Source organism: Camelina sativa, chromosome 20, assembly GCF_030686135.1.
Source record: "Camelina sativa cultivar CO46 ecotype springtype chromosome 20, ASM3068613v1".
NCBI classification, from domain to species: domain Eukaryota; kingdom Viridiplantae; phylum Streptophyta; class Magnoliopsida; order Brassicales; family Brassicaceae; genus Camelina; species Camelina sativa.
In genome coordinates, this window is record NC_141899.1 from 3,453,656 (window position 1) to 3,467,430 (window position 13,775).

The following is a 13,775-nucleotide window of genomic DNA, read 5'->3' on the forward strand; positions in this document are numbered from 1 at the left end:
GGAGATGCTTATCAAGTGATGCAGATTATCCTTGGAGACGTTTATCGTTGTATGGAGCACTTTTATATATCATTACAAATGAAATGCAAAAATAATTGCATTATGTGAAACTAGTTTGCATAATATTACAAAGTGATGAAATGAAATATGATGTAGTTGATCTCGAGTGACTTAAAAGTGGAGAAACCCCACAAAATGTTACAATACTTCTCGTTCAAGTTTGAGAACGGCCATAAATGCTTCCTGAGGGACATCAACTCTACCTATGGCTTTCATTCTCTTTTTACCTGCCGCCTGTTCCGGAAAATATATATACACACATTTTAAGGAACGCAAAAACCGCTGAATAAAAAATCATCACGATTTCACCCTTATTGAGATATACCTGTTTCTTAAGAAGCTTCTTCTTCCGAGAAATATCTCCACCTGAATGAATTACAGTAACAAGATCAGATATGGCTTGTGGGCAAAAACATGTCCAAGAGAAAACTACTTCATTTTCTGTGTCTGAATCCAGTTGTACATGAAAGAGCCTTTGGAAGAAGTTTTTGATCATATAGAAGTGCAGTGAGCTTACACTAAAACCGTTAAAGAGTTTTGATATTAAGTAAGGTGGTGGCTATTAATTTCATGCTTTTATATAAGGAGGAAAGGAAGCAAAGGAATGTGTACTTACCATAACATTTGGCCAAAACATCTTTTCTGATTGCTGAGAGTGCTTCACTAGCAATCACCTTGGATCCTATACAAGCCTGTACGTATATATTTATATGTTAAAACATACTTCGTGGCTTGTATATGTCGGATAACTAAGCAGGAACACAATTCATTGGACTCATTTGATCACAAGTTAAGTTTTCTAAGCTCAGAAGAAGAAGAATTAAGATCCAATCCATCTTATGTTAGTCATATAGAAGAGATCTCTCCAGCAAATTATTCTCAACAGCTTGGAAATGCAGATTTATACCTGGATAGGCACTTTAAACATTTGTCGTGGAATAAGCTCTTTCAGTTTTTGAGTCAAAGCTCTCCCAACAGAATATGCCTGAAACACAGTACAAAACGATTCCACAATAATGTGAGGACAAGAATCTGATATAACTCAATACTAAATCCTGGGGAATGTACTAATCTCTGCAGTGAGAGCTTTAATTTAATAGGAACATTTACACAAAGCCTTATAATCAGAAAAGTGCTAAAGATAGTAAGTAGTGTTTTGTGTTTCCATAAATCTACTAATCCAACTTTTTTGGCAAGTAAAATTGAATTACTGAGATTGGTGAACCAAATATCTCTATTCAGATGTAAGAGTGTGTATTTAAGCTATGTTCATAAAGTTCAGATTAAAGAGATTAAGCAAAAATAACCTTATCCCTGTGTACGATGGTTGATAAAGGTTCCACCATTTCAGCATTTATCAGAATATCAAGTTTTATTAGATCGCTTTCCCTGTACCTGAACATATATTATTAAAAACTATTAAAAATTTAAAGATGCGAAGAAAGACATCAAATAGAGAGCAATGGAAACATATATCAATTAATCTTGTATGGAAACTTAAGAAACCGATCTTTCATCTGTTCCAACCGTATAGATTAGTCAACCTGAAGAAGCTGAAAGTAGTTAACTTGTACAAAGAAGGTCTACTCTACCAGCTATATTCTAGGGTACTTGTGTATCACTTGGGATTACTAGGAAAATAATATAGATTTTTATCCTTGAAAAATAGCTGACGCATCTCTTAGTTAATAAACTAAAACAGAAGACATGCATTACAAAGTAAGAGAATGATCTGAGCAGAAAGAACTAACCCAATAACTGAGTATTCCATGCTAGCATATCCCTTGGTTCTCGACTTCAATTGGTCAAAGAAATCTCCCACCATCTGCAAAAAAAAGCAGGAAGACATCAACAAGAAGAAGATCAGTTTACATAATCAATAGAGACATGAATAAACTTTCATTGGGGTTATCTGAACTGTGCACAAGCAGAATCCTCACCTCTGCAAGAGGTAACTCATAGAGGATAGAAGCTCTGTTTTCTGCTATATACTTCATTTCTTTGAACTCCCCTCTTCTCTCTTGAGCGAGCTCCATAAGCGCACCGATATAGTCTTTTGGTGTAAGTAGCTCAATCTGTATAATACCATTTGCAGTAAGGAAATATTACTCGAAGAAACGTGTGGTGTGAAATAATCAGCAATATCTATGTAGCAGAAAAGGTAACCTTGACGTATGGCTCTTCGACCGATTTCCTTTGCCCAGGATCTGGAAGGCGAGATGGATTTGAGCACAGAGTCTGCAGTAAATTTTTATTTCACATGTAGTGAGGCTCTAGATATCAAGAAAGAAATACAAAATGAAGCAATATGTAGGGAACGACGAAGAATTTTTAAAAGTGTAGGATCAAGAGGAAATTACAGTATCACCATTTACAGTGTTCACCCTATAAACAACACTTGGAGCTGTAGTAATTAGATTTAAGTTGTACTCCCTCTCGAGCCTTTCCTGTGAAGAATGAAGTGGAGCGTAAGAAATGAAGAATTATATAATTCAATTTGTGGAGTATAAAAAATGGCCGTCATCCATCAGGGAGGAAACTATCAATAAGCAGAATACTAATAGATAAGTAAGTGTATATGATTTTTTTTTTTTTGCCAATCTTCTGTAGGTATAGGATATTTTCAGTCAGGGACGCAGCAAAAACATTTTAAAACAAGAAAAGCAAAACATATCTGACCTGCACAATTTCCATGTGGAGAAGACCCAAGAAACCGCATCTAAAGCCAAAACCCATGGCACTTGAAGTTTCAGGCTCAAACTGCAGGACAAAAACCAAATTGAGGACAAACTAGTGTATACGCTCCCTAGACCAAATGTGATGTGATACGATCATAGGCTTTTGATATATATTATTAGGATTATATAATTATGGCTTTTTTCCTTTTAAGTTAGATTTAAGGTTTTATATAATTTACTTTTTTGTGGAAAAAAAAAAAAAATATAATTTACTTTTAATAGAGATAGGTCGGTGTAAGGTTCTATATAAGAACCCTCTTATGCTAATGAGAATTTCAACCTTCCAACATTAACCTAATTCTCTAAGCAAGAGACTTGGGTTAAAGGAAACTTAAGTTTACGTCCCTCTGTTTTCTAGCTAACTAACGACGGGTCCTATTACTAGATCTGTATCAAAGGCTAAGGCTCATAACACAAACCCGCTCCGTTGTTCACGTACCCTTGGCTCCGATCCAGATTCCAATGGACGCTCCTACCGAACAACAACAACCGGCTCAGCTCAGCTCCGGAAACGACCGTGAAGCTTTCCGACAAACCTTGTGGAACACTCTCCTGCGGCGTTCTTTCTACCTCCCTTCTTTCAAGATTTACGGTGGTGTCTCTGGTTTTTACGATTATGGTCCTCCTGGCTTCGCTCTTAAGAATAATATCCTCAAGTTTTGGCGTGAACACTTCGTTTATGAGGAGCATATGCTGGAAATTGAATGCCCCAGTGTCACACCAGAGGCTGTTCTCAAGGCTTCAGGGCATGTTGAAAAATTTACTGATCTTATGGTTAAGGATGAAAAAACTGGTACATGTTTCCGCGCTGACCACTTGCTCAGGGATTATTGCAACGACAAGCTCGAGAAAGATCATCTTACCATCTCTGCTGAGCAAGCTTCTGAACTGAAAAATGTTCTTGCTCTCTTGGAAGATCTTTCATGTCAAGAGCTTGGTATGAAGATTAAAGAGTATGGGATCACTGCTCCCCACACTAAGAATCCTCTTTCTGATCCTTACCCATTCAACCTGATGTTTCAAACATCCATTGGCCCATCTGGTCAGAGTCCTGGTTACATGCGTCCTGAAACAGCACAAGGCATTTTTGTCAACTTCAGAGACTTGTATTACTACAATGGAAAGAAACTTCCCTTCGCCGCGGCTCAAGTCGGTCAAGCCTTCAGGAACGAGATATCTCCACGTCAAGGGCCTCTTAGAGTTCGTGAATTCACTCTGGCAGAAATTGAGCACTTTGTCGACCCTGAGAATAAGTCACATCCTAAATTCTCTAATGTAGCAGAATTGGAATTCCTTATGTTTCCAAGAGAGGCCCAACTCTCTGGCCAATCTGCTAAAAAAATCTGCCTTGGGGAAGCTGTTGCCAAGGGAACTATTAACAACGAAACTCTAGGATACTTCATTGGGAGAGTTTATCTTTTCCTTACCAAGATTGGCATAGACAAGAACCGGCTGCGTTTCCGCCAGCATCTAGCAAATGAAATGGCCCACTATGCAGCAGATTGCTGGGATGCTGAAATTGAGACTTCATATGGGTGGATTGAATGTGTTGGGATTGCAGATAGGTCTGCATACGACTTACAGGCTCACTCTGAAAAAAGTGGCGTTGCTCTTGTGGCTGAAGAGAAATTTGCAGAACCTAAAGAGGTAGAGCAACTTGTGATTACTCCTGTGAAGAAAGATTTGGGTATTGCATTCAAGGGGGATCATAAGAAAGTGGTTGAATCTTTGGAGGCGATGAATGAGCAAGAAGCTATGGCGATGAAGGCAACCCTGGAATCCAAAGGGGAAGTAGAGTTTTACGCGTGTACCCTCGGGAAAAACGTAACCATCAAGAAGAACATGGTGTCGATCTCAAAGGAGAGGACGAAAGTGCACCAGCGGGTTTTCACACCGTCAGTGATTGAACCATCGTTTGGGATTGGTCGGATTATGTATTGTCTGAGCGAGCACTCTTTCAGCACAAGGCCAGGCAAAGCAGGGGATGAGCAGTTGGGCTTGTTGAGTTTTTCTCCTCTTGTTGCTCCCATGAAGTGCATGGTTTTCCCGCTTGTACAGAACCAACAATTCGAGGAAGGAGCCAAAGTCATTTCCGAGAGCCTTACTTCTATTCGCATCAGTCACAAGATTGACATGACTGGTACATCGATAGGGAAGAGATACGCGAGAAGCGATGAGCTTGGAGTGCCATTTGCAATAACTGTGGACTCGGATACATCGGTGACAATCAGAGAAAGAGACAGCAAAGATCAAGTCCGAGTCAGCTTGAAGGAGGCAGCTTCCGTCTTGAGCTCAGTCGCAGAGGGGAAGATGACGTGGCAAGACGTCTGGGCAAGCTTCCCGCACCACAACTGTTTTTGAAGAAATTGACCACCACAGAAATGGCGGAACGACGAGCAAAAGGTCTATGCTTCAACTGTGATGAATTCTTCACACGAGGGCATGTTTGCAAACCAGTCCTTTTTCAAATCACGGTAGTCAATGATGGAGCTAATCAGGACGACGAACCAATTGATGAGGAGGACATGCCATGAGCTGAAGCTTGAGGACAAGCTTCAAGTGGAGGAGGGGAGTAATGATACGATAATAGGCTTTTGATATATTATTAGGATTATATATATATGGCTTTATTTTACTTTTAATAGAGATAGGTCGGTGTAAGGTTCTATATAAGGACCCTCTTATGCTAATGAGAATTTCAAGCTTCCAATAATTAACCTAATTCTCAAAGAGAGACTTGGGTTAAAGGGAAGTTAGCTTTCAATCTCTTTGTTCTTTAGTTTAGACAACGGGTGTGACAACTAGAGCTAAGGCTAAGGCTTTGGCTCATAACATGATGAGTTAATGCTAATGTATACGCTCCCTAGGCCAAATGTGAATATCACTAACAAAGATAGATACAATACAGGACTGAAATCCCTTGATCAGTTCTTTGCAAAACAAAACTTTACTTTCCAATTCGAAGCAAATTGAGCATAAAAATACATTGGCTAAGTAAGCATATGAAGATCATAGTTGTTTCATCTGTACAAGTTAGTGTGGGTACATACAAAAAAAAATGTTGTTTTGAGTAGTTTCATTCTATTATATACCTACCTTCAATGCAGCATCATTGAGTTGCAGTTTCTCCAATGCATCGCGAAGATCAGGAAACCTGCCATCATAGACCACATGTGAAAAGAAATGAAAAAATTAAAAAGCCAAAAGTAAACATAGAAATACAAAAACTCAGTACTGGTCAGCGTCAACTGGAAAAAGGCCACAGAAAACCATAGGGGTAGCTTCCTCGTAACCAGGTAAAGAGCTTTCTGCCTTTCTGCTATAATGTGTTATTGTATCTCCTACCCTGGCATCTGCAACAGATCTGACAGAAGCCGCAATGTATCCGACCTGTAGTTAAGAACAGTAACCTTTAAAATATGTGCAGTGCAAGAAATATGGCATGTTATTGAGGCACATGTGATATACACCAGCAGCATCGATCAGTGCTAAAAACATCTTTCTAGCTATTAGAACTTTGAGTAAGGGAAGATGAACTGACCATTCTCTCACGATAATAACCAAACAAGAAAAGTGAAAACATTGTTATTAACCACAACTCTATCTTCTACCAAAGCTGCTACAGGGAAATGATAAGGAAATCCTTCCATTTGCAAAAGCATAGGAAAGTAACAAAATATTGTGTTGAAAAGAGTACAATACCTCACCCGCATATAATTCATCCACTTGAATTTGATTTGGAGACAGAACTCCGACTTCATCCGCGAAGTAATCCTGCAATTCATGCAAGAACATGAAGGATACGAGTGAAACACAGGAAAGCATTCTTAAAATCTAAACATTCTCAGTTTTTTTCCAGAAAAGAATCACAAAATAACGTTTCACATCACTCTAAAGGCATAGACCTTGAAAAGCTATCTCATGCACAAATAACATTCAATTATTTATTGGCAAATGGAAAGCTATCTCAATAAAATAGAAAGACAGCAGAGTAGAGTACAAAAGACAAACCTTTCCGCTTGCCATGAAAAAAATTCTGTCGCCTTTCTTCACTTTCCCATCGATAACTCGAAAGTATACAATGACACCACGATATGGATCATAATAACTGCAGTAAAATGTATTGTCGACAGAGAAAAATAAGCGCAGACTAATCAAGCAAATAAAAACGACACTCTTTGACATGCAAATGTCCACTTCAATCATTATATAACTACAAAACTTAGACTCTAAGATTTTCTTTCATATTGTTTTCTCTAGTCAAGGCAAAAATCATTCTGGATAGAAACAACAAGTGCAAACCTGTCAAAAATTAAAGCTCTTAAGGGGCTTCCTGCAGTATCACGAGGTGCAGGTGTCCTTTGAACAATTGCATCCAAAATCTCCGTAATACCAATTCCCTCCTGCGTCAATATATTATTCCCCAAAAATTGAAACTGAAGGGATAGAGAGCCACACGTCTTTAAATCTTTGAGTGGCAGAAAAGCAAAATAATTTTAAAATCTAACCTTTGCCGAGCAGAATATTGCTTTGCTACAGTCTAACCCAATGACCTACAATTATTAGTAATTATTAAACAGTGTTCACGTAAAGGCTGATGTCTCCGAAAATGCAGCAGTAAGACAATTACCCCATTAGAGGAACACGAGACTGGATCAAAATACCCCAAAGAAAATGCATAAACTGATAAAAGTATGGTACTGCATATACTTAACTAACAGAAGCTAGAACCTCATAAAATGTACTGAGAACATATTAACAGCAGCAAGATAAAAGACTGAGAAGATTTTTTGCAGACACCAAAGAAGGAATACTGTTCAAATTATAACCGGCTGCATTGTATGATTGCTATTACAACCGAACATCATAAAATGGGCTACAAAATGTACAGAATCACCAACCTCCTCAATCTCCCTGAGAACTTTCTCTGGCTCAGCGCCAGGAAGGTCAATTTTATTCAAAACCTGCAGGACGAAGTAGAATTCATTTGCTTTAAACTCTGGTATACAGACCAAATAGTTGAACAGGAAGAATAAACCACCTTACATTATTGTTTCCAGAATAGTAATGAATCAGATTGAAGCAATAACACAAACTAGTAAGATAATGCATAATTCCATACTTACAGGAATAATTTCGAGGTTGTTTTCCAAGGCCAAATACACATTGGCCAATGTTTGTGCTTCCACACCCTAAAGCACATGGAAGTACTTAATGTAGCCATTGAAAAAGACCGTAACATATTCACCAAGCGGAAAAAAACAGCTAAAGCAATACAGATTCCAGGTTTCACAGAAAAATTGTATGTCGAGGGGAAGAAATATATTACCTGGGATGCATCCACAACAAGAAGAGCACCCTCGCAAGCAGCAAGAGATCGGGAAACCTAGTCATATAAAGAACAATCAATAAGTCTATGTTGGAAAGAACCACCAGATTTTTCAGAAACTCTCAATAGATTAGAAGATTGTGAGTACCTCGTAAGAGAAATCAACATGACCTGGAGTATCTATCAAGTTGAGGCAATATGGTTTATCCTCAAAAACATAACGCATTCGAGCTGCCTACACAAACATACAACACAAAGTCACAAAGTCAGAATCAGATTGTTCAACAAATCTTATTCTTGATAGGCTCAGTTTGATAGAAATAAAAAAAAAGGAAGTAACTTTGCAGAGAAACAAATCGAAACATAAACCTGAAGCTTGATAGTGATGCCTCGTTCTCTCTCTAAATCCATGTTATCAAGAAACTGTTCCTTCATATCTCTGTTCTGAACAGTACCAGTCACCTGAAGCAACTTATCCGCTAACGTAGACTTCCCATGATCAATATGAGCTATAATACTAAAATTCCTTATGTTCGAAATCGGAACCTGCGAATTTTCAACAAAGACAACTAATTTCAACAAAAACAAATCCAAAGTTTCGGTCTATGTATAATAGAAAACAGAAACGGACCTTCAAAAGACGGTCTTGACCAGAACGAGCGGCTAATTTGGAGCCAGAGACAGAGAGACCGCTCTGAGGCTCAGTCCCGGCTGTGGCCTGACAAAGTAGCTGTAACTTATGATAAGATTGACGGCGGAATCTAGAGACAGAGACGGAGGAGAGACGACGAAGAGACGAATAAGAAGAAGATGAAGAAGTTCCGGATAAGAAGAACGTTGGAGGAGATAAGTCCATAGCAGAAGCCATGGCCATGGCACTGTGCAAGTCTCTTCACCTCTCTACAGACGTTTTCAAGGACAATGTTATTTTTTTTTCTTCTAAAGAATCCTTAGCCACACAGACTACAAAACTATGTAATTGGGCCAAGCCCATCTAATTCTAACCCACCCGACCCGACTCGATCCAATAAAAACAGTTTGGTAAGCAACAAGACAAATGTCTCAAGACAAGACATAGCAATAAGCTTATTTGTTTACAATCGTTGTACAATGATTAGATGAACCATTGACAAATGTGAATCTCCTTCATTATTCAATGATGAGTTGAATAATGTTTGATCAATTTCTTATATTAGATCTTCACATGCCTTAAGACTTGAGAACTAGTAGTCTCTTTGAAAAGTCTCAATTTTTTTGCAAGAAGTAAGAAGAGTGAGAGAGAGAATTAAAGGCAAAAGATGAGTTTTTTACTTCTACGGAATTTATAAAGACACAACAAACACAAAGATGAGTCAATGTCGTGGTAATAAGGGAGAAGATTTGACCAATCCATCACACCGCTTGTGACACTTTAACATGAGGGAGGAGATTAAAAAAAAAAAAAAAAATGGTTTTGACTTTTCTTCGTTTGTTTCTTTCTTTATCAAGCTGGTTGTTTCAATTTAGCTTTAAGTGATGCCAATTTGGTGGTCCAAATCTCTCTTTTAATTTTTGTTGTTGTTGTTGAATCCTCTTTTTTTTTTTTGGGGGGTTTCTGATTTCTTCGTTGATTCATAGTTTCAGACTACTCTCCTTGACTTTCTTCTTTATAACATATATTCTCTCTCGTGTTCGAGGTTCCTTTGTCTTTTGTCTTTTCACTGTTCTGTGTCGTGAATCCCAAGCTCTATACCTCTGAAATTGGCTTGGCCCACTGTCTTTCCTGGTCTTTTTCTCTTCTGGGTAAGTCTTCTTCTTCCCATTCCTCAGTTAAAAATCCGATCTTGCTTTAGTTCTGTGGACAGAGATAGAGAGGCGCTTGTACAGTGGTTGACCTAAAGGCCTTTTACTTCGTGACCGATGTATTTCAGAACTAGACGAATAGTCTGAATCTGTTACCTTTCTCCGAAGGCGATTTGCAATGTCTTGAACTATTTCGGACACGGTCCTGTCCTTTTTTATTATGAAAATTATGTCTGGAGGATTTTGGTTTCCTTTATGAGTTTTTTGATCTGACCTTACTTTGTCCTTTGTTCTAGGTTATTTACTCTCGCTGGTTTTGGATCAAAGTTTGGAGATTTCTCTTTACACAGTGGCATGTTCTTTCCGATAACTTAGCTTGAGGTCTTTGAAGAAGGAATTTAGAGTTATGGGGAGTTTTTGCTCCAAGAGCCTTGGAATCAATTTTGGCAGTGAGTATTCAGGTTCAAGTGTAGCTGATGATGGTCGAGAACATGATTCTGGCTACCCACAACCAAATGGGCAGACCAGTTTGATTAGTCCTGGTATGAGGCAAGTTATGGTTAAAGACGTTAAGGAACAAAGCCAATTGAAAGATGTGTTTTCTTTCCGTGAAAGGGAAGCAGAAGATAATTTCTATGATGGGATTCCGACGTATACAATGGCTCCATCACAGAAATTACGGTCTGCAAAATCTACTCAAACCGCAGTTTCCAAGGTTAGTTTTACCGACTACAATCAATAGTTTAAGCATTGTCTCTTAGTAACTGCAAGTGTCTTTTAACTGTAAGAAGTTCTAAAATGTCTTGAGAGTGAGAACAATCCGAAGTTGCTATGTTGTGGCAGGTTACAGAGGCAAGTGTACTTTTAGGCAAAGCAGGATTAGGTAAAGCAAAGGATGTTTTGGATACTCTTGGGAGTAGCATGACTGATCTGAGCAGCGGTGGATTTACTTCTGGAGTTGCAACTAAAGGAAATGAACTTGGAATTTTAGCTTTTGAAGTAGCAAACACAATTGTCAAAAGCTCAAATCTCATTGAATCCCTTTCTAAGAGGAACATCGAGCATTTAAAAGATAATGTCCTTAATTCCGAGGGTGTTCAAAATCTAGTCTCGAATGATTTCAATGAACTCCTCAGACTTGTTGCTGCTGATAAGAGGTGAATGTTCGAGTTTAGACTGCTACTATTGTTTTTTTTTCCTAGCACTTTTAAGACATTGCAAGATAGTTAACTTGGTGAACTTACAGGCAGGAGCTGCAAGTTTTCTCGGGAGAAGTGGTTCGGTTTGGAAACCGATCCAAAGATATTCAGTGGCATAATTTACAACGCTATTTTGATAGGTAGCTTTATAAATAATATTTCTGCATGAGATAATGTTAATATTTGTGTGTCATATCTTTCTTTCAAGCTGTTGAATCGTTTGGTTTGTTCTCAGGATCAGCAAAGAATTAACCCCTCAAAGGCAGTTAAAGGAAGATGCGGTGTTGGTTGTTGATCAACTGATGGTTCTAGTGCAGTATACTGCTGTGAGTGAATACTTTCTAAAATTAGAAACAGTATATTGACTTGTTCTTGCTACCTCGATCTTCTGTAGTAGCTGTTTACTTCTCAAAATTATGTGTTTGCATATCTCTTTTGATTTAGGAACTATACCAAGAACTCCAAGTTTTGTATCGATTGGAGAAAGACTATGATCAAAAGCGTCGTGAAGAAGAGAACTCAGCTAATAGCAGTAAGGGTGAGTTATCGAAGACTACTTGCCTGCTTTATTAAGTTTGAAACATTGGAAAAATGACAGTGCTCTCTTTTAATGTAGGTGATGGCCTTGCAATCTTAAAAACGGAACTTAAAGCGCAGAGAAAAGTAGTGAAGAGCTTAAAGAAAAAGTCATTGTGGTCCAGAGGTTTTGAAGAGGTGTGTACAGCTTTATCATTTAACATCACCAAATCCTTCAGCTGTATGGTGTTAATGCATTGTTGAAGTCACTTTAAACATTACACTTTACCAACTAAAATTCAGCCATAACTAAACCTATTGTTAGAAAAATCTTTGAAACATAAATAGATTATTATGATGATGTTTTTAACTTACCCACTCATTTCTTTTTCAGGTGATGGAGAAACTAGTTGATATTGTACATTTCTTGTTGCTAGAGATTCATAATATCTTCGGTGGTGCTGGTATGTAAGTTCTCCTTTTTGTACCTTCACTATGTGCGACTGAGTATGTACCAAAGCTTTTGAATCCAATTTTCTGTCGTCCACTGCTCTATTTTAGGACACACTGTAATTTCTCTTGTGAATTGATCCTCATAATTAAAAGTTTTCACACAAAACCTGATATATAATGTCAAATTCACTTTCTTTGCCCAGATGACCAACCATCGAAGAAAGGTGCTACAGATTATGATAAAAGATTGGGACCTGCTGGTCTTGCTTTACATTATGCAAACATAATTGTGCAGATTGATACACTTGTGAGTGCACACACGTAGAATTGCTTCATTTAGTTTGGTTTGGTCTATGTGTATTCTCTCAATCATATCGCATGTGATGTTTTGATGGCAATAGGTCGCTCGTGCAAGCTCTATAACTACAAATGCAAGGGATTCTCTATACCAAAGCTTGCCACCTGGTATAAAATTGGCTCTACGTTCCAAGATTAAATCTTTCAATGTTGATAAGGAGGTAATGTCTTCTGATTTACACTCACTGGTGTACAAAACTGAAGAAAGAATGTAGCAGCTCTTTGGCTAGTCACACTGAACACAAGGTGTTATGGTTTCTCATTTGTATGAACAGCTTTCGGTTACACAAATTAAGGACGAGATGGAGAGGACACTACATTGGCTTGTCCCTGTTGCAGGCAACACAACCAAGTAAGAAATCTGACCCTTCTTTCGTCAAGTCAACTTAACATATTCTGCTCTCAGTATAAAATTCTCCTTTTTAATGGCTAAATCGTTGAATGGGTTCATCGCAGAGCGCATCATGGTTTTGGTTGGGTTGGAGAGTGGGCAAATACAGGGTGAGTGATGGAATGAAATGAGACCTGCACCTTCTGTTCACCTGCATTTTTGTGTTCTTTTTTTCTTTCTCTCCAACGGTTTCGTTTTTAATCTTACAGGACTGATTTCACTAGTAAGCCTAGTGGTGGAGATATACTACGTATTGAAACACTCTATCACGCTAGTAAAGAAAAGACAGAGATCTACATTCTTGGACAGATAATTTGGTTACAACATTTGGTTACAAAAGCAAAGAGCGATGCTCGAGGAGTTCCTAGACTTTCTTCTATCAAGTCTCCACTGAATACTGTGAACCAGCAGTTGATATCTGAACCACTAAGTGTCCCATTAGTAACAGTTGAGGAGGAAAAGATGTTACAAGAGGCAAGCAAAAGAAAGAGAACTCCTTGTGTTAGCAAGAGTCAAGATTTCGATTCTGAATACTCTCGGGCAAGAAAATGTGACCCTCTGAGCAAAAGCAGTGAGTATTTCCGTGGAGTGAGAAGAAGCAAATCAGCTGCAGTGAAAAGGTATTCTTCGGGTTTTCCGCTTCTTGATTTTGTTATCGACAAGGAAAAAGTGTTGGATGTGATCGACCGGGTGGATGTCCCCAGAGATTATAAAGCATTGTTGAAAGAAGGTAGCTTGAGTTTCTAATGGAGTGTTTTTGTGGTCTCAAGTGCTTCTGATGCATACATGTTTGGTTGTATATACGAGCATAAAAGAAGCTTATGAAAGAAGTTGTATTGAGACATCACGTTGTTAGATCAATTGCAATATTTCAATATAGTGATATGTTTTCAAGAAATGGGATGTTATATTTGCTTATGATGGTTAAATGATCGTGAACATCATAACAA

The 13,775-nt window shown here is 38.2% G+C and overlaps 2 protein-coding genes and 1 pseudogene across 9 annotated transcripts; 2 read left to right on the forward strand and 1 right to left on the reverse strand.

Annotated features, from left to right (window-relative positions):
- Positions 1-47: 47 nt before the first annotated feature.
- On the reverse strand, positions 48-9,253 carry LOC104708214 (translation factor GUF1 homolog, chloroplastic). Of its 4 annotated transcripts, none has more exons than XR_015593322.1 (22): positions 8,759-9,253; positions 8,497-8,673; positions 8,276-8,362; positions 8,128-8,184; positions 7,925-7,990; positions 7,700-7,762; positions 7,307-7,351; positions 7,101-7,201; positions 6,810-6,906; positions 6,506-6,572; positions 6,034-6,188; positions 5,895-5,952; positions 2,740-2,820; positions 2,429-2,507; positions 2,227-2,298; positions 2,001-2,135; positions 1,812-1,885; positions 1,368-1,455; positions 968-1,045; positions 677-752; positions 386-426; positions 48-294 (listed from the first exon to the last, which is right to left on the reverse strand). XR_015593322.1 is itself a non-coding variant. In XM_010493213.2 (22 exons), exons 1-22 carry the CDS (start codon positions 8,999-9,001, stop codon positions 199-201), a joined length of 2,049 nt encoding a protein of 682 aa, XP_010491515.1. In that variant the 5' UTR covers positions 9,002-9,253; the 3' UTR covers positions 48-198. The 4 variants fall into 4 exon arrangements, 2 of the variants coding, with proteins under 2 accessions (XP_010491515.1, XP_087361834.1); XR_015593321.1 differs by having other exon boundaries at positions 6,501-6,572; XM_010493213.2 differs by having other exon boundaries at positions 2,421-2,507; positions 6,501-6,572.
- LOC104769086 (glycine--tRNA ligase, mitochondrial 1 pseudogene) lies at positions 3,082-5,580 on the forward strand (annotated as a pseudogene). The gene has a single exon (XR_015593325.1). The product of XR_015593325.1 is annotated as a glycine--tRNA ligase, mitochondrial 1 pseudogene (transcript).
- Positions 9,187-13,723, forward strand: LOC104769088 (protein PSK SIMULATOR 3). 4 transcript variants are annotated; one of them, XM_010493215.3, is made up of 13 exons: positions 9,187-9,909; positions 10,206-10,624; positions 10,753-11,066; positions 11,156-11,248; positions 11,344-11,434; positions 11,553-11,646; positions 11,725-11,822; positions 12,019-12,088; positions 12,281-12,384; positions 12,479-12,595; positions 12,710-12,786; positions 12,891-12,935; positions 13,035-13,723. In XM_010493215.3, exons 2-13 carry the CDS (start codon positions 10,316-10,318, stop codon positions 13,570-13,572), a joined length of 1,950 nt encoding a protein of 649 aa, XP_010491517.1. In that variant the 5' UTR covers positions 9,187-9,909; positions 10,206-10,315; the 3' UTR covers positions 13,573-13,723. The 4 variants fall into 4 exon arrangements, 2 of the variants coding, with proteins under 2 accessions (XP_010491517.1, XP_087361835.1); XR_015593323.1 differs by having other exon boundaries at positions 9,346-9,909; positions 12,019-12,092; XM_087505709.1 differs by having other exon boundaries at positions 9,586-10,111.
- Positions 13,724-13,775: the final 52 nt, after the last annotated feature.

Coding starts and splice junctions, on each gene's coding strand:
- LOC104708214 (XM_010493213.2), bottom strand. CDS start 9,001: ATGGCCATGGCTTCTGCTATGGACTTATCTCCTCCAACGTTCTTCTTA. Junction 753..967: donor TGTTTAAAGTGCCTATCCAG/GTATAAATCTGC, acceptor ATATACGTACAG/GCTTGTATAGGATCCAAGGT. Junction 295..385: donor AGAAGCTTCTTAAGAAACAG/GTATATCTCAAT, acceptor TTTCCGGAACAG/GCGGCAGGTAAAAAGAGAAT.
- LOC104769088 (XM_010493215.3), top strand. CDS start 10,316: ATGGGGAGTTTTTGCTCCAAGAGCCTTGGAATCAATTTTGGCAGTGAG. Junction 11,067..11,155: donor CTTGTTGCTGCTGATAAGAG/GTGAATGTTCGA, acceptor GTGAACTTACAG/GCAGGAGCTGCAAGTTTTCT. Junction 12,787..12,890: donor GTTGCAGGCAACACAACCAA/GTAAGAAATCTG, acceptor GGTTCATCGCAG/AGCGCATCATGGTTTTGGTT.